At 39.4% G+C, this 24,676-nt stretch overlaps 1 protein-coding gene across 3 annotated transcripts in view; it reads right to left on the minus strand.

Annotated features, from left to right (window-relative positions):
* Positions 1-669: 669 nt before the first annotated feature.
* Positions 670-24,676, minus strand: part of col15a1b (collagen, type XV, alpha 1b) — a 53,987-nt gene continuing 29,980 nt past the window's right edge. For 2 of the 3 annotated variants that reach the window (XM_042428362.1, XM_042428360.1), the window contains 39 exons: positions 23,621-23,695; positions 22,670-22,768; positions 21,681-21,795; positions 20,969-21,009; positions 20,637-20,819; positions 20,459-20,485; positions 20,305-20,367; positions 20,107-20,184; positions 19,864-19,926; positions 19,634-19,786; positions 16,825-16,878; positions 16,018-16,053; positions 15,700-15,837; positions 15,555-15,614; positions 15,421-15,456; positions 15,188-15,229; positions 14,866-14,928; positions 13,714-13,749; positions 13,477-13,560; positions 13,167-13,232; positions 12,658-12,693; positions 12,229-12,291; positions 11,873-11,962; positions 11,492-11,527; positions 11,266-11,319; positions 10,929-10,985; positions 10,547-10,606; positions 9,437-9,481; positions 6,951-7,032; positions 6,751-6,776; positions 5,685-5,783; positions 5,274-5,418; positions 5,071-5,135; positions 4,798-4,929; positions 4,479-4,577; positions 4,216-4,290; positions 3,908-4,105; positions 3,698-3,813; positions 670-2,042 (listed from right to left, as the gene is read on the minus strand). In XM_042428362.1, the coding sequence (XP_042284296.1) occupies positions 1,820-2,042; positions 3,698-3,813; positions 3,908-4,105; positions 4,216-4,290; positions 4,479-4,577; positions 4,798-4,929; positions 5,071-5,135; positions 5,274-5,418; positions 5,685-5,783; positions 6,751-6,776; positions 6,951-7,032; positions 9,437-9,481; positions 10,547-10,606; positions 10,929-10,985; positions 11,266-11,319; positions 11,492-11,527; positions 11,873-11,962; positions 12,229-12,291; positions 12,658-12,693; positions 13,167-13,232; positions 13,477-13,560; positions 13,714-13,749; positions 14,866-14,928; positions 15,188-15,229; positions 15,421-15,456; positions 15,555-15,614; positions 15,700-15,837; positions 16,018-16,053; positions 16,825-16,878; positions 19,634-19,786; positions 19,864-19,926; positions 20,107-20,184; positions 20,305-20,367; positions 20,459-20,485; positions 20,637-20,819; positions 20,969-21,009; positions 21,681-21,795; positions 22,670-22,768; positions 23,621-23,695 (3,213 nt within the window). In that variant the 3' untranslated portion in view covers positions 670-1,819. The remainder of the gene's footprint in view (positions 2,043-3,697; positions 3,814-3,907; positions 4,106-4,215; positions 4,291-4,478; positions 4,578-4,797; positions 4,930-5,070; positions 5,136-5,273; positions 5,419-5,684; positions 5,784-6,750; positions 6,777-6,950; positions 7,033-9,436; positions 9,482-10,546; positions 10,607-10,928; positions 10,986-11,265; positions 11,320-11,491; positions 11,528-11,872; positions 11,963-12,228; positions 12,292-12,657; positions 12,694-13,166; positions 13,233-13,476; positions 13,561-13,713; positions 13,750-14,865; positions 14,929-15,187; positions 15,230-15,420; positions 15,457-15,554; positions 15,615-15,699; positions 15,838-16,017; positions 16,054-16,824; positions 16,879-19,633; positions 19,787-19,863; positions 19,927-20,106; positions 20,185-20,304; positions 20,368-20,458; positions 20,486-20,636; positions 20,820-20,968; positions 21,010-21,680; positions 21,796-22,669; positions 22,769-23,620; positions 23,696-24,676) is intronic. The other variant, XM_042428361.1, reaches the window with a different exon arrangement.

The following is a 24,676-nucleotide window of genomic DNA, read 5'->3' on the forward strand; positions in this document are numbered from 1 at the left end:
GCGCCATTCTGCAATTAAGAATTGAAACTTCAATATTATCTAAGTACTCCTACATTTGATCTCTTCAGTCTCTTCAATATCTATCTCTAGGAAGTCATGGACATGCAGTGTATTTATATTTGAAAGGAGAACTGGACACTGATGTCTAACATTAGAGGATAACAGTCACTTAAAATAGTCTGTTAGATGAAATACCTCATTATGTGTGTATACAGTAACAGTATGTTTACCGAATGGTTTACATTCTGCTCGCTTAAAGGACGGGTCTGCTGATATTCTGTATTTTTTTTATTGTCGATGAATCCCATGAAAAGACCAAAACCAACAATAATCAGACCCTACTAACGTGTGTGTGTCAAAGCCTGATATAGCTTATTCTTCTGTGCTGTAGAGATCCAATGTTGTTCAAAAACTTTTAAAAACACATTAATGAGCCACATTGTTGCACTGGCTGACATGTTACTTCATTACCATGAACACACACTGTCTCAATCACACACACACACACCGTCCTGCTGCCACAAATACTCACTAAAGCACCAAATGTGTATTAATCCGCTACTGAAAATAGTCACAAATGCACTATTTCCTCCTGTTTGAGTAGCATTTGCTAAAAAACTACAGTGCCCAGCAGTTTTAAGGAATAACTCAGCTTTAAAAAAAAGTATATATTTATGACTCATTTTAAAAGATTTACATCTTCATTAGCAATCAATGGGCTTGGGGCTGAGAGCCACACACAGAGTGGGTAAGTTGGAAAGTCTTTAGAGACAGTTAGTTTTAGTTTTCTCAGGGGATTTGATGACAATAACAAAAATGCTGAATATTGCAGCCTTATCCTTTAAAGAGAAATCATAATTCTAAGTTACTCATACCTGATTATCTTATTTCTATCATAACCTGAAAACTCAGTCACAATCTGCGGTGTAAATGTTTCTTCTCTTTTTAAGAAACAGCTTTTGTCTAAACTACAACACTGTCATGGCATGTAAAATTTTGTACATGGAGCATTTTTACCTTTATTCCTCCATTAAAAAAAAGATATTAAATGAATCAGTTCTAGTAATGTGATCCATTGGTTTACCTTCATTTCTGTACAGTATGAAACAAATGTTTTTGTCAAAATGATATTATTGTTGTGAGGTAATGCATTTTGAAATTGCATAAAACTCCATTACCATGCAACAGTAACAACACCGACGAAAAATATTACATACATTTTTGTACTGTAGGGAGATGGATGGAAACCAATGGCTGCCTGGAACTGAAAAACACACCCAAACATATGAAACTATGACGTGAATTTGAATTTGTAGCACTAGTATGTGCCTTCATGCCATCATCATTTCTATTCAGATCAGTTTGTGTCAGTGCCTGATATCCCAAAACAACAAATAGTGTAACCTGTCCTGTGTGATGACCCGCTGTGAACTATAAGATGCACTGTTAGATGTGTGCTGAATATAAATAATTGAAATCTAAACTTGGACGGATGCGTGGCAACATTATGGGTTCAGGTGTGAAATAAAGATTAAATTGAACAACGTGTGTGTGTCTTGATGTGTGTTACGTTCGTGTAGGAGCTTGCTTCTGCATGTTAACATGTGAGTTTATCTGCGTGTTTGCATGTGTGAACAAAAGTCTGTGTACTTGTAATTTCTATGCAAATGGTGATGATGATCATAATGTGTGTATGTGCCTGTGTGTGTTCCCATTCATGTGCACTGTATCACATTCTGCTCTGCACTGTCAACCTGCCTGCATGTGTGTTTATGTGTGTGTGTGTGTGTGTGTGTGTGTTTGTGTTTCCTCTGTCTACTCAGGTCCTCCTTTCATGTGTGTTCCCAACGTATGTGTTCTCTATACACAGCACTATGTAGTGGTTGGAGCAGGAGCGGGTGTGTTGTCCTAACAGGCGTCCTGTCTGCAGCAGCGCAGCCTGGCCCGTCACCGCCATGTCACCCGTCCTCCACGCCTCGCAGTAGTTAGTGGTCAGACGGATTCCTACGGGACTGGAGCCGTGCCATACCATCTTCTCTGGCCTGGGAGGAAGGAGACACACACACAAAGGCAGAGTTGATGAGAGATATTGCAAAGTGAGTGGAGGTTACATTGGCTTCTTCTACACTATATTAGTCTAGGGAAGGAAGGATGGAAGGCAGGGCGATGATATTTTTTGTCACAAATAAAGACAGGAACAGTGGCTCACTAGCAGAAGGGTTTTTCCTTTGGGTGCAGGTACGGCTGTATTACTAACCAGGCAAAGTGGGTGACTGACACGGGTGACCACAATCTGATTTATTGCAAACTCATTTGAAAATCACAAACGTACAATATCAACTAAGGCAGGTCTGGTTGTGTCTTATAGAGAAGCCCTGCCTCAAAATCTAGTCTGAAGAGCTTGAATAAGAATTTACATTGAACAAAGATGGTGCTTGTTCCTAAATACGGTTGTGTTTAATCAAATCACCTCAATTTAGCACATATTAAGTATCACTTCAGTACAGGAGTGGGGACTATTATGGGAATCAGGAGGCACCAGGGTACAGACACAATGTGCAGATATTGGTAGGTGGTGGAGGGGTTATGGGGGGCCTGAGAGCAAATCTTTGTCCCTTATCAGGTTACTCTGGCAGGTCAGACTGCCTTTGACGCTGCCTTTGAACTAATACATACTGGGAAACCCTGCAACCTTTGTGCTTAGATAATTGATGGATATACACTACTGTTTACAGGAACTGGCATTGAGCCAATCTATTCATGGTCGCTGCCGTTTGTATTTGAGGCTATGGTATTGCATTGATGATCACTTAATCAATTTTGATTGCCAGATCCTTGGATGTTTTTCTCTTGCCTGCCATAGAGAGTATGTTCATTATAGAATGTTTTTGTATCTGATTGCAGGCTGTCAAGAAGGGTCACACACCTATGAGATAAAAATGTGATTGTTGCAACAGTGGATTGTGCTGCAAGAAGCTGTTAGATCCATTTTTCAGTCAATGCCATCAGACCTGTAGCAAACACTGTCACCACTGAGGAAGCTCATAAAGGGCCGTTAATGGTTTTTTTCATTGGTAAATCCATCCATCCATTTCTGCTGCTTATCTGGGTCCAGGTTGCATTAAATCAATACATTATATTAAGAGGAATTAAAGCTATATACTGCTGGGAAGTACTGAGAAAAATTGATAACAATCTATATAATTTTAGAGCATATTGTGCCTACTGGTTTCTTGTTATACTTTCATACTTTAGCTGGTATGCTGGTGAAACAGGTAAATTCTATGCAGTATTAAAAAGCCTCAATTTCAACTTGGTGAACCCTGCAGAAACCCTGACTGTGGTATGCTGCCTGATTTCTCTTGCCATATTAATTAATATAGTTATATACTGTATCAGCTAGTGCCAATGAAAGCCTCTCAGTGACTTTTGTTGGCTATGTGAACATGAAAAATATGATAAGTATCAAGGACAGCTGCTGAGGGTGTTGCTATTTGGTCTGAAAGGGGTTTTAGGAAAATGGGACTTGGCCTGTCTGCAATGAAGCTGTTCAATCAGGACATTCACATCAAGGTTTTAACAACTTACTGCTAATGTGACACTGAAATAACTCTGAGGATCAGTTTGGATGATTGGCCTCCATTTCCCTCCACACAAACACCTTTTTTGCACTACAAGCACACAAAAACACACTCACCAAGCTGATTCAGTCATCACGTTGCGTCCATCGAAAGAGTAGATAGGTGTGGACGGGTTAAACATGCCTCCGTTCCCAGAGAAGATGGACATCCAGCTACTGAACAACACCTCACCCTGAGAGGAGATGAGAGATGAATGAAACAGGATGGAATTAACTCAAAAGAAGATGTCATCAGTAACTCATCAGGATTTCCAGGTATCTCCTCACCCTAAGATTAACCACGGGCATGTCAGTGCGGTCCGACTTCCTCACGATGGTTGCCAGGTCCTGGAGGTGTGAGGACAGGAAAGCCCTGTAGGTGGTTGTTAGCCCCATGGCGCGAGCCTGCTGGTAGCACTGGAAGTCTGCCCCACGGATGCCTCGCATATCTCCTTTCAGCGGGGTGTTCAGAGCTACGATATGGAGCTACAAAAGAGAAAGAACACAGAGATGACTTGAGCAAAGTAGTTTTGGGTAACTGGGACTGGCACAGAGTTTATGATGTATGTGTGTGGACATGTGTTTATTACACTCACCCCAGGAACAGCGTTGAAGCTCTGTGGCAGCACGTTATAGCTGGGCTGATATCCTCTACTGCCCTCCTGTAGCTCCTGTGCAACAAATCTATCAATTAGTATGTTACTTCAGTGGAGGGATTTTAAATCTAATATGTTAAAAGGCATTTGCAAAGATCTGGTCTTATCAGATTTAATATCATGTGTTAATCACTGTTTCCTGCTGTGGCTCATCTGTGTGTACATGTACGTATGTGTGTGTGTGTGTGTTTGTGTTTGTGAACCTGGCTGTGGCTCCTGTGTGGTCTGCTCCATTCTCCAGGTCTGCTGAGGGACTGAGATGCTGCTGAGGTTGATGGTCCATGAAGGATTAACTCTCCAAGCTGAAAGAAAGACACACAAACACATAATCATACATCCATAATACACAATCTGATGAAAGTCCAACTGAAATCACATTTAACGATCCCCTTTTGCAGATGTACATACATACGTAAAGATGTAAAGATTGTTTGTATGTTGTTAATAAATGACATGATAATCAGAGGGACTGTAAAAATGTAAGTCTATGCGTCAAACCAAACGAATACATGCAATACACACCTGAATCTTGCGCCAACCATTGTGTGTTCTGATGTAAAGCTCTCCTTCACCCTCAGACACGTACGCCAGGGTTCCCTCTGCAGCACGATGAGTCTCTCTGGTCAGAGCGTGGCTCGTCTTATAGGTGGTCACCTGAACACACACCACAGCGTCAGTGTGTGTGCCTTAATGACACTTTGAGATGTTATCCACTCATTGTCCATGGTAACTTTATACATTTCTTTCCAGTAGAGTTACATGAAATCAGGAAAGGTCTTGTGATGAGAATCTTACCGGGTTGGCATAACCTGGAGAACCTGGGGCACCAGGAGGACCAGGAGGGCCAGGTATACTGACAACTGATGACAACACATAAAACACAACAACACCAGTCAGCTACATCTGTATTTTTGTAAAGAGTTTACACCACAACTTTTCTGTAAAGAAGCTGAGGGAAATTATTTCTCAATGTCTCTCATTCATTCATACACACATACCTGATCCATATGCAGGTGCAGGTCCTGGGGGTCCAGCAGGGCCAGGTGGCCCTCGGGGACCAGGGCGTCCGAACCCAGAGGGTCCAGGCTGGCCAGGAGAACCAATAGGACCTGGAGGACCCACAATGGATTCACCTTTTGGACCCTACAGGAACACATACAGTAAGTAATTCCCCACTGCATCGTCAAAGTCATATTTCATTTAAGCAGAACATTTTACTGTCTGGTACAAAGATATTCAACAACATTAGCAGAGTTGCGGTCCTGCTGTCATTAGCAGCATTAATGCCTTCCTCTTGCTCTTATAATTCATCATTTCAAATATTGAGTAATTATGTATCAAAAACTCAAATCCAGGACTGAGATTGGAAAAGTATTGACAGGATGTTGTTTATGAAAATCAGAACTCACCACAAGTCCTGATCTCCCTGGCAGTCCTGGAGGACCAGGAAGGCCTGAGTCACCCTTTTCTCCCTTCTCACCTTTGTTTCCCTGATCACCTTTAGCACCCTGAAAGATCCACAAAAAGAGACAAACATACAATCAACCACAGTGTCAAGTAAGCAAAGTTTACACGTGGCCAGATGCTTATTTCATTGTCAATACTGAGTAACCTATTGGATAATTTTTCGCTCAAACTATATACTGTACCTTTTTGTCTGTGACAAAGTCTGTCCCATTAGGAGTTAGCAAGTAAAGGAGATTTAAATAAAGTCATACAGTGTGTTCAGTAGTGTAACAGCACCTTGAATTATCTAAAAAAGTTCCATAAGTGATCAAAAGAACAGGCTTCCAAAGTAGTGAGCAAAATCAAAAATGGAGAAACAGCATTAACAGATTTTGAGGACAGCAGAACAAGCTGTAAACACAACATTGATATATTATGACCTTGTAAAGTTGTTGTGGTAAAATATTAGCAAACAGGTGCCTATTTACATGTCCAGTAGACACTGAATAACATGAATATTCAATAGGAGTTGTGTTTTTGAGTGCTGCTGCAGGTGAAAACAAAGTTAATGATACAGAACCCCAAATCAGTCATCAGTATGTGAGTGTGTGTTTGGATGGGTGAGCACAGAAACATTGTGGGATGCTTTTGATAGGAGGTGATGTATTGGTCCTGATGAGCATGTTGGCACCTTGCATGGCAGCCTCTGCCATCAGTGTATGAATGTGTGTGTGAATGTTGGCATTTAGTGTAAAGTGCTTTGAGTGATCGATATGACTAGATGACAATGAGCTGAAAGACGCTTTACAAAATGCTGTGTAGAGCTAAAGGAACTGCTGGGTGATTGTTCGGTGTGTCAGTATAAAAATATTATATTTAGTGCAGCATTAACATGTCATGAATCCTATCTCTTGGATAATTTCAGATGCTGTTGGTCTGTGTTTTAAACTGAACTGATAACCTTGCATTTGCTCTGTTCTCTGACCCTGTGGGTGTGAGATGTACAGTGTGTGATAAATATGTACTCACCACAACTCCATCAGGAAACCCGGGCGCTAAGAAGAAATATGAAACAACATAAATGACAGAAGTGGCTGTTGTCATTTACCATCATAAAATGAGTTTTTGATTTTTTAAGCAAATCAGTTTAGATCAGTGGGGACCCTGCTGCTAGGTGAGAGAGTCAGCCAATGGCAGCTAATTGGATATTTTTGTTGTTGAGGTCTTACCAGGTGTGCCTGGTTCTCCAGGTATTCCCGCATCTCCTTTGTCTCCTTTAGCTCCAACTGAATCTCCCCCTGTTACCGAGTCCTACACACACACACACACACACACACACACACACACACACACACACACACACACACACACCCATTAACATAGCATATATATCACAACAATTGTGACCACATGGACACACATGCACACAAACTGAACTCCTTCACAAACAGTCAACATACAGTACATATACAGACTGTTGAGCACAAAAGTTGAATTAAATGTTAAAGGCAAACACCAGCAAAGGGTAAAACATGGTTTATTATTTAAAAAAAGACAGATGCATTAAAACATGGCTGTCAGCACTGCAAAAAAGCTCTTAAATACAAGGGCTGCATGCTATAGACAGCAGCACATACAACCCTCTCTCCACTGTAACAGTTAAAATACAAAAAGTTAAGAATTAGGGTTAGAGCAGGTACTTTAAAAACACAGATCTGTGTTAATGGAATGACAGTGAGTTTAAACTGTTCAAGGTTTTGTCTTGGTACAGTGTGTTTTACAGTGAGTTACTCACAATGGCTGCTTTAATGCCTTTGCTAGACAACTTTAAGTTAAAGTGGCAGCAGACACTATGCCCATGGAATAAACTATTGCTTCACATAGATTGCTATCCATAAAATACTGCAGATAGCTTCAAAGAAAATAAAAAAAATAAAGGGAGCAAAATATAACCTTTGTATTTGTCTCTGTGCATATACTGTACAGCAGTAGCTCTCAAACTTTTTCATGTCAAGGACCAATAAACTGAGACAAATTAGACCTTTGACCCCCATTTGTTGAGATTTTGTCCGAGGGTCCCCCATCTGATAAGATTTTTGCTTTTAGATGTTTTATTACAGAAAGTGTATGAAACTCATGACCACAATAGTCATACGTTCTGTCACTGTGTTACTTATGGATGGAATTATAGTGAAAATAAATTATTGCCTTTTTTGCTGGGGACCCCATGGAGCCCCCTCAAGGACCACTGGATGTCCCCAGACCCCACTTTGAGAACCACTGCTGTACAGTATGTGCTATATACGTTATATATGTGGGACATGTTGTGTATTTGGTATTTTATTTTGTCCCATGTTCTTTTTTATGCCTGCCCCTTGTAGAGCACTTTGTAATTGCTATATACATAAACTTTATAATTATTATTATTATTATACACTGGATGCATATTCTGCAAATATAATAATAATAAAAAAATAAAAACCATTAAATCAACATTAGCAACACCAGACATCAGGAGAAGATATTTCATTTTCCAAATCTATAAATCTACAGCATTTACAAGAAAAAGACAATATAATATGATGATTATAGTGTCTGCTAAAGATTATGGATCACAGACACACATTATCTAGGAGGCACACATGGAGTAAAATTCCCCAATACACTCCATACAGTAAGGAGAGAGTTTAGAGATTCTAATTCAGATGCATTTAAGGAGGAAGCCATCACCACATCCAAAGCCTAAGAAGTGAAATTAGAATAAATAGGAGCCAAATTCCAATCACATCCACAGTGTGTCTAACAAACTGTGGTTAGACTTCTACTATAATGTCATTTTAGTGTCTTTTGGTTGATTGGAATTCAGCCACGCAGAAACTGTTGCATCACCAGAGGCACTTCAAACAGAATGAATAACAGATCCCACATACCCAACACCACAAAAGAAGTGACTTTACATTTCAAGAACCTCATCTATCTATTGAATGAAATGCAGATCAGAGTTGAATTTACCTCCCTTTCAATGTAATCAATAAAGGAAGGAGATTTTCTTTAGAATATAATCACTGAATTATTATTACCAACATTTCCAGAAATAGTTGAGAATAGATTTTGTATAGTTTCCTTTCTATTTGATTAAATTGAAAAGTGATTTGGCACCAACTCTGATGTTCATACAGTAGAAGGATGAGTATCAACAGTGTCCATCACTTTTCCTTCTCCCTGTTTACCCAGCTTCCTCTTCCCTGAGATGATGAGGAGGGTAAGGACAGACAAGGCAAGCAGGATTCAGACTCAGACCCCCTTTAACACCTGGCATTAACATTTGTCCCGAGTGATCAGACTCAATATGCGGATGGGTGTAAATGCACCCAAGAATACTGAAGTTATATATCTATATACAGTATATAACAATATAGCAACTAGAAACTACATTTTGCATGTAGAGCAAACCATCAAACCAAAACGAATGATAACACCTGGTGAAAGAAGGTCAGAAACACATACATGTAGTCTTTTTAAAGAGAGGAGGAGAGGTCAGGTGAGGAGAGAGGAGGGAGATGAAGAGGAGGAAAAAAAGGGGGGAGGTAAGGGGTGCTGTTTGTAGCCCAGAACAGAGAGCTGCCATGCTGCTACACCCACACACCAACAGAACCACCAGATGGTCCCATTTCAAGCTGAAACAGCCCAATAAGATGGTCCAACTCAAACTTACTCGTCCCTTTTTGCAGTGCGGTCTGGGGCGCACCGGAAACACTGTCTTTAAGATTCAAAGAAGAGCAACGTCATCAGACTAAATGATTCAAATAAATGAAGGATCACTTGGAATCAGTCAAAAACAACATTCAATGATAGTGGCAACCCTTACATTGAAACTTAACTTCAATTCTATGAGCTGCTGGGGAGAGGTGGCAGTCTGCCTCAGTTGAAACTACCACTAGGAGTTGCCAAAGTCAGAAATAATCTAATAATACACATAGAAGCTTTAAATATCTATAATTAATGCTCAGTGATGTGAAAGTTATAAATTCCAAACCCATTTTAATATTGCAGGTCATAAATGAAAATATGTTCTCTGGAAATGGTTTTTCATGGACTTGTTCATGAGCTTTTTTTTTAACAGGGCAGACACTGTGTTTTTATTAGTCTTGTGTGTTATGTGAACACATTATAATTGGCCTTTCGGCACAGGGACTTTTATGCTCACACTGTACAGATCAATTAACCGGCCATGATGTGATGCTGACACAAAACACCAGCCTTGAACCCAAAGTCGATTTTCTTCAGTGATAATTCCAATAAAGTTTATTAAAACAAGATAAGTGCACCCTCATCAACGATGACAAAAAGACAGAAAGGCAGCTTTAATTTGTGCAATTCTACTATAAATGGAAATTATGAAGTGAAAAAGTTTAAAACGCATCTGCTGACAGAAGCCATGTGGGAAATTGGACTGTGGTACTGCTCAAACTGCGAACAGCCGACCAAAGTTTCTGAACTGCCAAAAATACAACTAATCCTCTGACAGCCAGATTGTTGATGGTTCAGGCAATTAATCAAGTGTCATGACCTCAAACATCACATGAAACTGCAACTAATCTGGCAGAAATTGGATCTGATTCTAAAATGAGTCAGTTCGACTAGAATGTGAAATTGGGTTTAACTATCAGTACAGTGTCTGCTTGCTTAACGTATCCCTGTAAAACAAGACATTGAAGTGTTGTAATGTGAAGTATTGGCTGGTCATCATCATCATCATTCCTGTCCACCAACTGAAAATGAAAAATCTGAGAAATCTACCAGAAAGCCACAGATTAATACTTACTCCATTCAGTCCAAGAATTCTTCCTGGAAGTCCAGGTGGACCTGGTGGACCTGGAGGTCCCTGAGAATGAGAGAGACAGACTTATACAGAGAAAGAGTATGATGCACATTAAAGGCATGGGCCCAGTGTATAGTAGTGTATAGTGCCCCATCTCAATCAAGACAGAGTAAACTACATGCAAGATATACTTAGATACATGTGTACATACAGTTTCAGAGTGATGGGAAGGGGTACATACGTTAACTGAACTTGTTAAGTTTTTGGGTCATTTTTGACATCATCACAGGAGTATTTACCTGTGATTTACATGGTCTAATACATTCATATAATACATATTGATTGTGGCCTAAACAGCTTTCCTGTCTTGTGTGGTTCCTCTTACCGGCAGGCCAATAGAATCTCCCTTGTCCCCTTTCCTCCCAGGCATACCAGGTCGTCCCTGCCAAAAGAAAATGAAAAGCATCAGCATTTGTACTTGTTTGAGTAGCCAAGCCAACAAGCCAGCCACATCCTTAATTAGAGAAGTGTCCCGAGGGACAAGTTACTTTAAAACCAATTAGTAAATGAATAGATAGACAAAATTAGATAGAAATGAATGAATATTTATTTTTCTTGGCTCTGACAAATATACTTATATACCAGTGCCTCAGTACGTTCTCACTGAGGAATGGGAGTGTTAATTTTCCTGACAAACACACAAACAATTACATGATACTCACCGGGCGACCAGGGAAGCCATATTCTCCTTTTTGTCCAGAAGGTCCCATTGGACCCTGAAATAAACAAACACACATTAATGTACTGTACATATCAATACAATGTATTTTTTCAAGTATTTAACAACAAAAAAGATTAATAGATTTGTGTATAGCTTTTCTTAACAAAGGGATACGATTCAGATTATATAAAGTTTGGATATTAATGTTCTATTTATTATGAACTCACCATAAGTCCAGCATGTCCAGGGAACCCACGGTCACCCTGTCAAAATACCACACAGAGCAAAATGTAAGATGAGAAAATAACAGAATGAGGTATTAGGAGATTCAAGTTAATGGCAATAGTAAATATGTTTTTTGTGGCTGTGAGTTATAAATTCTTCCTTCTCCAGAATTACAGATGGATAATTCTAATTTTCGCCTCATTGTTGATTTGGTCACTGTCAGTCTTCAATTAGGCTACAGACTTGCAGTTACAGTAAGTTAGATTTGTAGTACTTTGTCACAATATATTAATGACTTCAACTACTGCAGTATGACTAAGCATCAGTTAGTGGGTAAGGTACTAGAGAGTCACGAAGGGGGTGAAGGGTCACTTGTCTGTTACCTTGATGCCTTTGGGCCCCTGAGGGCCTCTCGGTGCTGATAAGATGGATCCATCAGCAGCAATGGTCACCCCTGGCTCACCCTTCTCTCCCTGGTAGCACAAAGAAATAGAAATTAAACATCTGCAACTTTAATGTTTTTAGCTCTGATTAGTAACATACTCTACAGTCTAAAGTGTATAGATTTAACATTTTTAAATATGTGTTCCTGGAGTGATTGTGATATTTTCCTGCATGTACAGTGTGTCTCTTTATCTCAACTGTTACAGGTTAGGGCTGTTAAATAAAATGTCTATAGAGGTTACATGATATTAATTCATTCTAATGCACACTCTGCTGCGCAGTTCTGTCTTCTCACCTTATGCCCTGCTGGCCCATGGATACCTGGAGGGCCTGTGTCTCCCTTTGGTCCTCTGGGGCCCTGGGGAGCGAAGAAAGGATAGTAAGGCAGAGCTGGAAGTTTTAGTTTTAGCGAATGATAGCATGGCCATGGGTCTTTGTAAATTCTAGCATTATTAGGACTTTCAAAGGTCCCAGATTCACAGAGGACTCTAAAAACATTCTATTGAAGTAACATACAATGAAAATCCACTGTCTGTGACTGAAACATTGCTGTACTTCACCTACCATGTCTAGCCCAATGACAGCAAAAGCAAAATTGGAAAAAAAGTGTTACATTGCTTTCAAATAACTGTTGCATCTTTGTTCATAACATGCACAATACTCATGTACATATGTCAACAGATACACATGCTCAGCACAAGGTGGTGTTGTAAAATGCTCTTACAGGAAATCCAGCTCTGCCAGGCAAGCCTTCAGGGCCCTGCAACACGCAGACAAACACACACATTCATACACACACATGCATGGATATACATGCGCACACATACAAGCAAAAGCAGTGGGGCTGGGTTAATGATCTTTTCTGACAAAGCCAAAAACCACATGCTCTTACACAACATCATTAAACAAAACTGCAGCCAATTCACAAATGTAATGATAATGCTGCAGTGAAGAATGTGAATGAGAAAGAGGAGAGGATTCAACAGCACAAATCCTGAGTTATATGAGCTATATTGCAGGTTAAACTTCAGTAAAAGGCTCCTTGTATTGAAGTTCAAATCTTAATCTAGTGGATGTTACTTTGTGTGCTGTTAATGTCACGAATGTGAGTAATGATAAAACATTCATCACCTTCCTTCTATCCTTGTTATTTACTGCCAAATTGCCTGCTTTCATTTTGAAAATTTCTTAAAAAACATTTTAACTTTGCATTAATAGCTCACTGCTACGCACCATGGGTCCTGGTGGTCCCCTGATCCCTGTGAAGTTGAAGATACCATCTGTATCATTGAGGAGCAGCTGGAGATAGAACATACAATGTTAAGCATATATTTGGGTACTTTAAGCATATTTTTCATATTTAAAAATTTGTAAAAGTCACTAAATAGGGCTTGGAAAGGGTTGTGGCACGTTAGAACAGCAATAAAATCAGAGCTATGGCATCTGGTTTAATTTAATTAAGAAAGAAATGGCCAGTAAATATGAAGAATGCCTCAGACTAAGTTAAATTATTAAATGTCATTGTGCGTGTAGGAGTGCATACATCTTGTAGATTAATGGTGGGTCCAGGAGGTCCAGGAGGTCCAGGTGGTCCTGGGACACTGAGTCCATCAACGCCACGTTCACCCTGCAGGACACAAAATAGTCAATATTAATCATTTATTGAAATGAATCTGTAAATAAAGGGTTTGAACAGCAAGATATAATGAAGACAAGGTGTTATCAGGGCAGTTAACAATATCAAAATGTATCAAAATCGTACTTTGTTCAGCAAACCTACCTTAGTTCCTTCACTGCCTTTTTCTCCTTTGACTCCCTGTTCATAAATAGAAATAAACGGTCATTGATGCACTGGTGAAGGGTGATTGAGGAGTTATTAGTTAGTATCACACTCAGGGAAATTCAAACAGTTTATATAGCCAGATTAGTGCTGTAACCTATATTTCTTAAGAAGAACCATACAAAAATGTACTTATTCAAACATTCCTCATTAAAAAACAAACAAATGAATGACTTACTGGGATATTGTTTAGTTTATTTTTACATCACTTGGTGCAAACTAGCTTCTAGCTACCAAACTAGCCTCTGGGGATTACTTAACTAGCTAACTTAGATAATAGCTATCTAATGGCACCCTAGCTAAATTCAAGAAGTTGTAGGTAACTATTATCTTAAGAAACACTTCAGCACATCACAGTAAGTGATAACTTGAACCCATTGACCCCCCTTGAAAGGAATGCCTTTTCCTTATTTGATGGAGGCCAGCTGTTTACCTCTAGTTTTTGTGCTAAGCTAACATTAGGTTAACCACACCCTGGACATCTCATTTACAGTATCAGTCAAATGTTTGGACACACTTTTTCATTCAAGAGAATGAGAGGGTGTGTCAAAACTTTTGACTGGTACTGTAACTATAGATGCAATGCGGAGAGTTGAAACTAAACAATTGTCTTATCTTGCTAACTTTTGGTAGGACAGCAAACAACCTTATTCCCAAAATATGAGAGTAGAGCATTATTGTGGTTAGTAACATGTCAAATAATTACAGAATATGAAACTGTAAACTCTATGCTACTTATGTTACTAGAATTGTAATCACATTACTGCTCAACATTGATTGTGACGATGCTTAGATGCTTATAATTACCCAATTTAATGCTAAAATGAACAGGAACAGTCATCAAATGCCTTTCATACTGTTTTGTAAGTATGCCAAAGCCATTGAATGTAATAGTGAAATTACATTCACATTACAGAAAAATTGTCATTTTAAATATGGGTAGGCTACAATCACCAAAATCAACCATCACTTGATTTTAATTTGACTTTGCCAACGTTTTATAGAGCCATGTCAACTCTGAGTGAGGAAATTAGTCGGCAACCATTATTAACACTGGGACATTTTTTGTGTAAATACCTGCTAGTTACTTACCCTTGCACCTGGTAATCCAGCAGGACCCTGAAGACCCTCTGGTCCTGGGTCCCCTGGTTCACCCTGCAAACACACAACACAGACAAGTAATACAGACGTTGTGTGGACTTTACTGGAGTTGCATACATAAGACGTATTTCATTTCTTGGTAACATTTAAATCTATATACCAGATTACAGGACTTAAATCTTTAATAAATGATGAGAGATACTTTTCAAAGACATCCCTCACTTTATCTCTGTACTTTAACATCTACTGACCAGTAAATAAGAGTAAAGATCATACACTGTATGAAAAAAATTTATATAGTATATAGTCTTACCTTGACAGAGAGCCCTGGAGCACCTGTGGCTCCATCCTCACCCTACAGAAGACATGACAGAGATCTTCAACCAATCAGCAACCAGGAACAATAAAGAAGTACAGTATATATGCAAGGACACAGTCCTCACAGAGGTAGCATAAGTACATTATCATCAGCTGTTAAAAACAAAATACTAGGTAACTTCTGCAGGCATTATGCATACATTTAAAAAATACACATAAATAGATTACCTTAGGGCCTTGTGGGCCAGGTAGGCCAAGGGGACCCTAGAAAAAACAAAAACAGAAAATCTAATGAATCTGTATATGAAGCAGTAAATAAGTAAAAACAGTGCACACATAAACATGTACACTCTCACACTGACCTGTGGACCTCTGACTCCACCTCTAATGAGCGCATCACTCTTGCCAGATCCCTCCATATCCTGAAAACAACAGTTAGATGTTACACATCAAACTGAAACCTTGGTGACATGATGAGGGTGATGTAATTGAATGAAATGTGGTCACCTCTACAAAGAATTTGGTTCCTGGAGGTCCGGGGGGCCCAGGGGGTCCAGGTGGACCTGATGGGCCTCTCCTTCCCTGTGGACCGCTGGGCCCTTGCGGCCCTTGAGGCCCTCCTAGGCCCTCACCTCCACATTCGCCCTGCAGAGATAAAGAGAAACGGAAAGCACCTATTACCTGCCTCACTAACATTCATTTGCCCTTATTCTAAACTGACAAACAACAGGAAATATGTGGATTTTGGGGGAAAATAGAATTATACACTTGTACACGATGTGCAGTAGATTTTTGCAATACTGTATGATATCGAGGATAAATTACCTTTGGTCCAGGTGACCCAGGTAACCCTTGATCACCCTAAAGATGTAATGAAAGAAGAGAGAAAGAAGGATTACTTCTGCCGTAAGCATTTTATGAAACTTACTTCCTTATGTGGAAAATGAGAAAACATAATATCAGTATAATTGAGGTAGTCCATACATGGTGGAACATGGACATCAAAGTAAGTTGGATGTGTTCATGAGATAAAATGTAACCACTTGTAATCAGAATCTTAAAAGTTAAGGACTTCTGTACATCATTAGATAATCTTGTAAGCATGCTCATTTGGCAGATGCACTTCATAACCCAGAGGGACACAAATGGGATCATTTCATACAGTGGTTCTCAAACTTTTTCACATCAAGGACCCCTAAACTGACAAAAATTAGACCATGGACTCCCATTTGATAAGATTTTGTCCCAGGGTCCCCCATCTACTACAATTTTTGCATTTAGATGTTTATTTACAGAAAGTATATGAAACCCATGACCACAATAGTCATACATTCTTTCATTGTGTTACTTATGGATGGAATTAGAGTGAAAATAAATTACTCCTCTTTTTGCTGGGGACCTCCTGGAACCCCCTCAAGGATGCCTGGAGGTCCCTGGACCCCACTTTGAGAACCACTGATTTAAAGACTGTCTGATAAAATGAGGAATAGGAATAGTTTCACTTATTTTTCTTCATTACAGGATCATCCCCCTCTGTACTGAATCACAGGAAACAAAAAGGGGACAGTGTATGTGTACACTGGAGACTGTGATACTGAGCTACCAGGACTCAGTCTATCTTGATGATCCTACCTTCTCTCCTTCAGCTCCTGGTAAACCTGGAGCCCCATCTTCTCCTGCTGGACCCTTAACAAACAAATACAGAGACACAAGCAGTTCAGTGATAAGTCACAGGAAAAATGCTAGTATGGAAATATAGCAATATGATGCTAAGCTGTTTGTTGACCCTTTAGCCATTCCAATAAGGGGCCAAGCCAAATCCAAAGGTGACAGTAGGTTTAAAGGAATATCCAACTTCCTTGTCACAGTGATGAAATCATACATGCCAACATTGTTCTGTGTCAATTGGCTTAAGTGCTTCATGCCAACACTTTAGCATAGACAGTACTGAGCGACAGAGGAACTGAGTGACTAGCCTTACTGTCAAAGAAGACTAACTATAAATGCTTCATAAAAGTTTCCAACTTCCATGCAAGATTTGGCTGCATTTGACCCATTTGGCTACTTATTCTTAAGATTGAGACTTTACCGTGTGTTGACTGTCTTTCAGCTAAAATGTAGCATGAAGCAGTGAAGTCAGCAACCAACAGGCAGGTGAAGCATGGATGATTTTGTAGTTTTCTTATCACAACAGGAAAGTTGTCACGCCATTATTAAACATTCAGTGTATTCCTTTAACCAAGCAGCATTGGATCAAAGTACAGCAATGTTTCTGTACCATTGGTTTAGTACAAATTGACAACATAGTGTACCAGAGGCCTCAAAGGTATTCAGTAAAACACTAAATTCCAAAGCAGACTGAAGTATTGGCTGTAAAAACATTGTTCAATACATCAAATTTGGTGAACATATTCATGACACAAGAGAATTAATGAATACTGTCAGGTCAAGATCTCTACTTGACCAAAACTCTGATCCATGAGAGACCTTGTAAAGTGATGGCTGGATTTCATTTATTTTAAAATAAATAAATATTTATATGATCTCCAGAAGATGAATCAATTTTGCCTCGTTTAGGCTCTAAGAATAGCAAAATTGTCCAACACTTCAGTACTGTGAGGCAGCCTCTGTGGCCTGGTGGAAGCAATATGCTGCTGTAGCAATAACTAGTATGTATGCCTTGGAATGTTGCATTAGCTGAGAACAGCAGCAACAAAACAATGAAAAAATGGATCAGTACAAACGGAAGATTTGTTCTCTAACCATGTTGGATGACAGAAGCAAAATGGCAGTTCAAATAAAGGTTATAACGGTGAGTTTGTTTTCAGTTACCTTCAGTTCAGTCACTTAATAATGACGCTTTCCTGAACTGAAAGTAAAGTTTTAAGCAGGTTATATGTAAGCAGAAATATAGCCCACAAACACACACACACACACACACACACACACACACACACACACACACACACACACACACACACAGAGAGCACTTCAGCCAGCGAGGTAATATAAAAACAATTTCAGTTTAGCCAGCTGCCAGCCACCAGTTAAGACAACATGGTTGGAGATAATGTACAGTCATTAGCCTGAGCACTGGGGCAGTGAGCTAGAGTTGCTCTTCATCACAGGTATCACAAGGAAAGCAGAATTTATTTAAAAGTTCATTAAATTTATTCAAATAACACTAAGATTGCCTCAAATACAAGAGATGAGTGATGTTGCCTCAGTACACTGGCCTTTGACTGTAATTCTGCCTTTTTATTGTTTGCCGGTTTACTAAGCAAACCAGGACAATATACCTCGCCTGATACCCAAGCAGACCCGAGGTCCAGCCCAGACCCGGAGGCAAAACTGGACTCAGAACTGAATCCAGAACTGAACCCAGAGCCAAGGCCAGAGTACAACTCTGAACTCAAACCTGAGCCTTCAGACCCAGAACCACTAAACCAATCCTCAAACATCTGGAACAGAGTGGAGAGGAGGAGGAGATGGTGGGAGTAGAAAATGGACAACAAGAATAAGGAGGGGGCAGATTGAAAGAGAAGAAAAGGAGGGCAATCATGATTAAAGACAGGGGTGACATATGGGAACAGAGGTAGGATAAAAAACAGGCTGGTCATTGGCCAAGACACACATGAATACTAATTAGTACAGTATAGTTTAAGGAGAGATGATCATTTAAAGTCAATTTTATATGGAAATGGGAAAAATGATCTCAATAAAAGCATATAAGATTAAAAAATCTTATATAAGAGACTAAACAGTGGAAAAGGAGAGAAACAGACAATACTCCGTGATAATAAAGACAGAAATACAGCAACACCACAAGTATGTAACATGAAGGGAAAAGTATTAACATATAATTAAAGCAATTGAATAGTACACATAGAGATTCTTACAGAGCATGCTTCAACATTTTTACAGTACTTAAACTTTTTAATTCTAAATTTAAGGCAAACAGCTTTTATCTGTGATTTGTGATTTTCAGTCTGTATTACAATAATAACTTCAGTCAGCATGGAAGCCTTAAAATCCTCCAGCTACATTCTACCCGAGAAGACACAGATAATTCAGCGCTATTATATTTCAAGAAAACTAAGAAATATATCTGTCCCAGTGAGATTTAGTAAGTCTTTGTGGATGTTGTTATTTTAAAGTAAATATTAAATTGAAAACTGATAAACCAGTCAAAAAAGAATCAGTAAAAGAACCAGGCAGTCAGTGAAAGAGTATTTGAAACATCATTAGGCTCTAAAACTGTGTACTACAACCCAGACTAATGAATTATGTGTCTGTAGGTTATACAGTGTTGTTACATGAATAAACATTTGCATTGAAAATGAAATGTTTCAGGTCAGCAGGTCTCACTTAGCTCCATTATATTTGTAACAAAATGTAACTGAAAGTTGAATGCTGTATGTTTTTCATCTGGGAAACTTACTGGTATTCCAGGTTTGCCTTGGAGCCCGTCTTTGCCAGGGGGACCAGGTGGTCCAGTGTGCCCAGGAGAGAAGCCTTCAGCTGTTTCAGATGATGACAAGCCGGGTCCAGGGGGACCAGGAGGTCCTGGAGGCCCTGGTGGACCAGGAACACCCTGCAGGAAAGAGAGTTTACACTTTATCAAGTCTGTCAATTCAACTATCTACCGTATCTCAGAAGTCTGTCTCTTACCCTGATGAGTTCAGTGTCACTGTCCTGGTCTTCAAACCCAGAACCCAGGGCATCCGCTCCGTACTAAAACACAGAAAACACACACTTACACATTGAGATGATTGTGGTTCCACTTAAATCAAGCTTCAAACCAAATGGGCTCGACTCTGATCTTTAACTACTGTCGATTGTATCACAAAAAACAGGATAATTCCATGAGTGGATGTTCTTTGTACAACAAAAACAAAAGTATTAGATACTCACGGGTACACTGCGTGATCTGGGGGGTCCAGGAGGTCCAGGGAGGCCAGGGGGGCCTGGTAAACCAACTCCTGGGTCTCCCTGCAGAGAGGGAAGGCAAGAGGAAGAGGATAGGAGAACAACATTTGACATTAAAAGTGACCTTTAATTTGAGTCTAACAATTGTAAAATGTTACTATTTGTAACGCATGTTGGCTGTACCTTCTCTCCTTTGGTTCCAGGTTCTCCGTCCAAACCTGAAAATCCCTGCGCTCCTTTCTGACCCTGCAGGTAAAAAAAAAAAAGTTAGTTATTACAAGTGATGTAAAGCATAGCAATGAAGACATCAGAAGAAATGAAGAGATAAATAACTTACTGGATCTCCTTTATCACCCTGTCTTCCCTGTGAAAAGAGAGTGCAAAAGTATTTAATAGAAAGTTAAAAAAAAAAAAAATCTGTGCAGGATTTAGGATTAACCCTTGAGTTTAGATTTTCCTTTAAAAACATTTTCTCTGCCTAAAGATCTGAAACACACACACACACACACACACACCTGCTGTCCATCTCTCCCTGGTTGTCCCGTGTGTCCAGGGTTCCCTGGTGGTCCTGGTGGCCCTCTTGGTCCGGGCTGACCTTGCCTAACTGAGGGGGTGATGCCTGGGGGACCAGGTGGGCCAGGATGGCCTCTGGGTCCAGGATCCCCTCGCTCTCCTTTCAACCCATGCTTGACGTGACCCTAGAAATATAAATAAAACTCTCATATCATTGATGTACTGTATATAGAGAACACATGCAGTAAAATGCTGTGTGGAATGTTTCATAATGTTTTGACTGACACTGACAGCAAAATAAGAAAATAAAAGGGAGGGGAGAAAGTGAACTTACGTCTTCTGATCTCTCCCCTGGCTCCTCTGTCCGTGGTGGCCCTGTAAACAACACATGATGTCATCAACAGATTTGACCAATCAGATTCCTCTGAGATCACCCGGATAACTTGACACTTGGCAAAGCTGGGTGACTGAATTCACACAAACGCAAGTGTTTCAAAACCCTGAAGACTATAAAGAGATGATTTCTTTAACATGGGGACATGAAGCCAAACTGAATAAACATACATTTATAATAGTTGACTACATTTATCTCCATTTCCTCCATCTGTTCATCTAAATGCTGTTTTTGCTGCATCCTATTACATGTTACTCCTATAACAAATTATTTGATCAGAGTGGATGATGTCTTTAGTTTAAACAGTATGTTTATTCAACTTGGTTATTGTAGATTTGCCTTGATTTGTTCTAGAATGCCCTGGTACACACTCACACAGTTATGAGTAATATATTTACACCAAAAACCACAGGACAACCATACTGTGATTAGTCTGCAAACACTGTACATGTCTTGCTGAGGGGCACTTCATATCCTTCTCCAACCTTTTAGACCACTGCTGGCCCTAGCTAATCAAAACACTAGATTTTTAATAGAATATCTGTTTTGTTGGTGAAACATAACATAACATGAAATTTACCAGAGATGGACACAGCATCAGGTCATCGTGACCCCCAAGAAACTGTTACTGTAAGTTAAGATTCATTCTGACCTTTTGCCATCATTTCTTTAGTGGCCTCTGTTGGGGTCTGATGACCTGAATACTCATCAAGCTCCACCTCTGGAGCCTCAGTGGGCGGTGCTCTGACTGGGAAGCTGTCCTCCTCCTACAAGATATGAGAAAGATTAATGGGGAAAAGGTAAGAAGCTCACCAAAACTATAATGGGTTCTCCTGTGAGGAGCAGGAATATGCTTGATAATGATATATGTTCTCTGTATTTATGGTTTGTCATCTGCAGGCCACAGTTCCATGGGAAGCAGTTTAATCTACAAAGATGTTAAACATGTAATTTTTTTCTTCTGGTTGCACTTGGCAGTAAGTCAGGAGATTACTAAAATAATTTGGATTCATCCTCTGAGGACCATGAATGTCTGACAGATCTGCTAAGCAACAGACTTGCATCACTGTCAGAACATGTCCACCATGACTTTAATATCTGGTAACAGTTATTCAGCTTCTGAAGGACAGTTTTTCTTTGAAGCTTCAAAGTCAGTGTTGAGTATGGGATGTTTAGGTCAGACTGACCTAAACATTCCTGATTGTGGGAGGATGAAAGATGGTACCAGAACAGAGACGAAACACTCACGCACATTAAGAGCTCTGTATCTGGGTTTATTGATAAAAAACAAGGGTGTGCATCGTACACAGCAACGGCAGCAGACATAACAACTGGACACACGGTGCACAGTGCTTCACAACAACCACTGTCTTTTGCAACTACCATTTTAACAAATGTCTCTTGTGCAGCCCACAGAACGTTTTTACATTTAATTTCACAAAAATCTGTATGAAATGTTACAAAAGTCCCCAAGAGAGTTGGCAGTTGATGTTAAGATGCAGCCATGAAGCTATGGTAGAAGAGATTAAGTGAAATGAAATTGCAGTTCAGTCATATAATCAGGTAAGGTAGTGCTGTGAGCATGTCAAACTGTTTTTTTTCCCCCGCATCTGAATCCAGTACTTCATCCAGCCAACCTACCTGTGCTGTGCCGTGTTTTCTCTCCTGTGTGTTCTTCATCATTTCCTCCTCTGTCTCTCTGTCGTCCAGAGCATCGTCTCCGCTGGCGTATCCTGAGGCCTTTATCAAACATCACATCATGTGTTGATATCAGAAAACAAGCTTGTGGCAAAAGTTACCACTAGCTTGTGTTCCACTTGTGTTCGACTTTAGCCAGTTATTGATACCATCATGAAGGAAAGAATGAATTAAATAAAGGAGAAAAGAAAGAGAAAAAGAAAGGAAACTCCACTGCAAACATTCAAGTTCTGTATTTCTAGCCTGAAATCTAATTGCTTGCAGAGGTGTTTTTAGAAAAATTCTGTAGAAATTACACTAATTACATAATGTACTCCATATGACACCCACACAGGGCCAGAAAAAAGCAAAACATTTTCAAATTACTGCTAAAATGTACTCATTTGGTCAGTCAGTGTAACTGTGTAAATGCTGGATCAATATTTACTTGTCCTTAGAAGTACATTTATTACTCAGCAGTGTTCATGCTAACCTTTTCAATACATTGGGAGGACTTTAGTGTTCATGTTCTCATCACTAGATAAGTTAAGAGGAACAATCCCTTCTAGTTTCTAGTGTTTCTGTTCAGTGAGGTCCTTTGATCACTAGGGGGTGCTGCTGATCCATGTGCCTTAAAACAACAGCAGCATTTAAGCAACAGAATCACTGGCAGAAACATTTTTTTTGTCTTACATAGAGCGTTCCTGTATGTTGACCACTTCTGTTCTATGCATTAGTTCTACTATTTACTTTACTGTTTACATTTGCTCTGTTATTATTGGCTTGTCAGTTATCTGTAGAGCACTTTGAATTGCACTAATCTGTATTAAAGGGACTATACAAATTAAATTTGATTCACTGATATGAATATACTGTAGAGGTAAAGCTACCATTGTGTTTATGTGTGTTTCTTACATAAGGATCGTCATCTTCACACTGCTCCTCAGCTGCTCTGGGATCATCTTTAATCACCAGCTGCTGAATAGATCCCTGCACAGAGATGGAGAGAGAGAGAGAGAGAGAGAAAGAGAGAGAGGTAACAAAAATACAACAATTCTTATTTTCAGGTGATTATACACTAATTAAAAGATACTTATAATATTAATATAATATATAATATTATATTCAATTTCTGCCAAGTCCATTCTGCTAGATGCCACTAAATTCTGAACACTGCACCTTTTAGCCATCGTAAAAGCAAACACGCAAGATTTTGCAGAAATTAGTACAATTTCATCCACAGTAACAGATTTCTCTCTATAAATCTGCTTGACTGTCAAATGTTAGTGAATCACAGACACTGACACTAGGCTTCCTTATATTTCAGATGTTTCTGATCAATGATTTTTTCCCCTCCTATTTCACATCAGCCAGTTACACACTGAAATAAGCTGACCTTTCTACATTTTTCCCAAAGGCAATTCTAAAGAGACAAACATGACGTACAAACATGTAAAGTACATCTTAACATCATTACATCAAATTACTAAATAATTTCACTAACTACTCTTTTTTTCACTCAAAATTCTAAGATTTGTATACAATTTAGTTTTGTCTAAGAAAGTTTAAATAGCCAAAAAAAAAAAGTTGTTTCCATTAACTCGCTATATAAAGTGCATATCTTTAAAGTGTGAATGATTGTGTTATAGCCTCTTTTTCCAGCACACACACAATGAAGTACAGTCCACTTGCTGATATCACCATAGAGACCAGATCTCCAAAGACACACACAAGCGTGCACAGCACTCACACTCACAGCATGGTAGTAACTGATTTTTATGGGAACATGGAGAGAGCTGTCCATTCCTTTGGCCAATACTCATAACATTTACTAGATTCGCACACAAACACATGCTGATTAAAAAGGGCCCCATGCTATGACCGCTCTGCTTTGAAGCCCATGACAACAAACACAAGGACACATGCACACATACACACACAAACACACACACATACAGTGACCCAGATATT

This window comes from Thunnus maccoyii, chromosome 12 (genome assembly GCF_910596095.1).
Source record: "Thunnus maccoyii chromosome 12, fThuMac1.1, whole genome shotgun sequence".
Taxonomy (NCBI): domain Eukaryota; kingdom Metazoa; phylum Chordata; class Actinopteri; order Scombriformes; family Scombridae; genus Thunnus; species Thunnus maccoyii.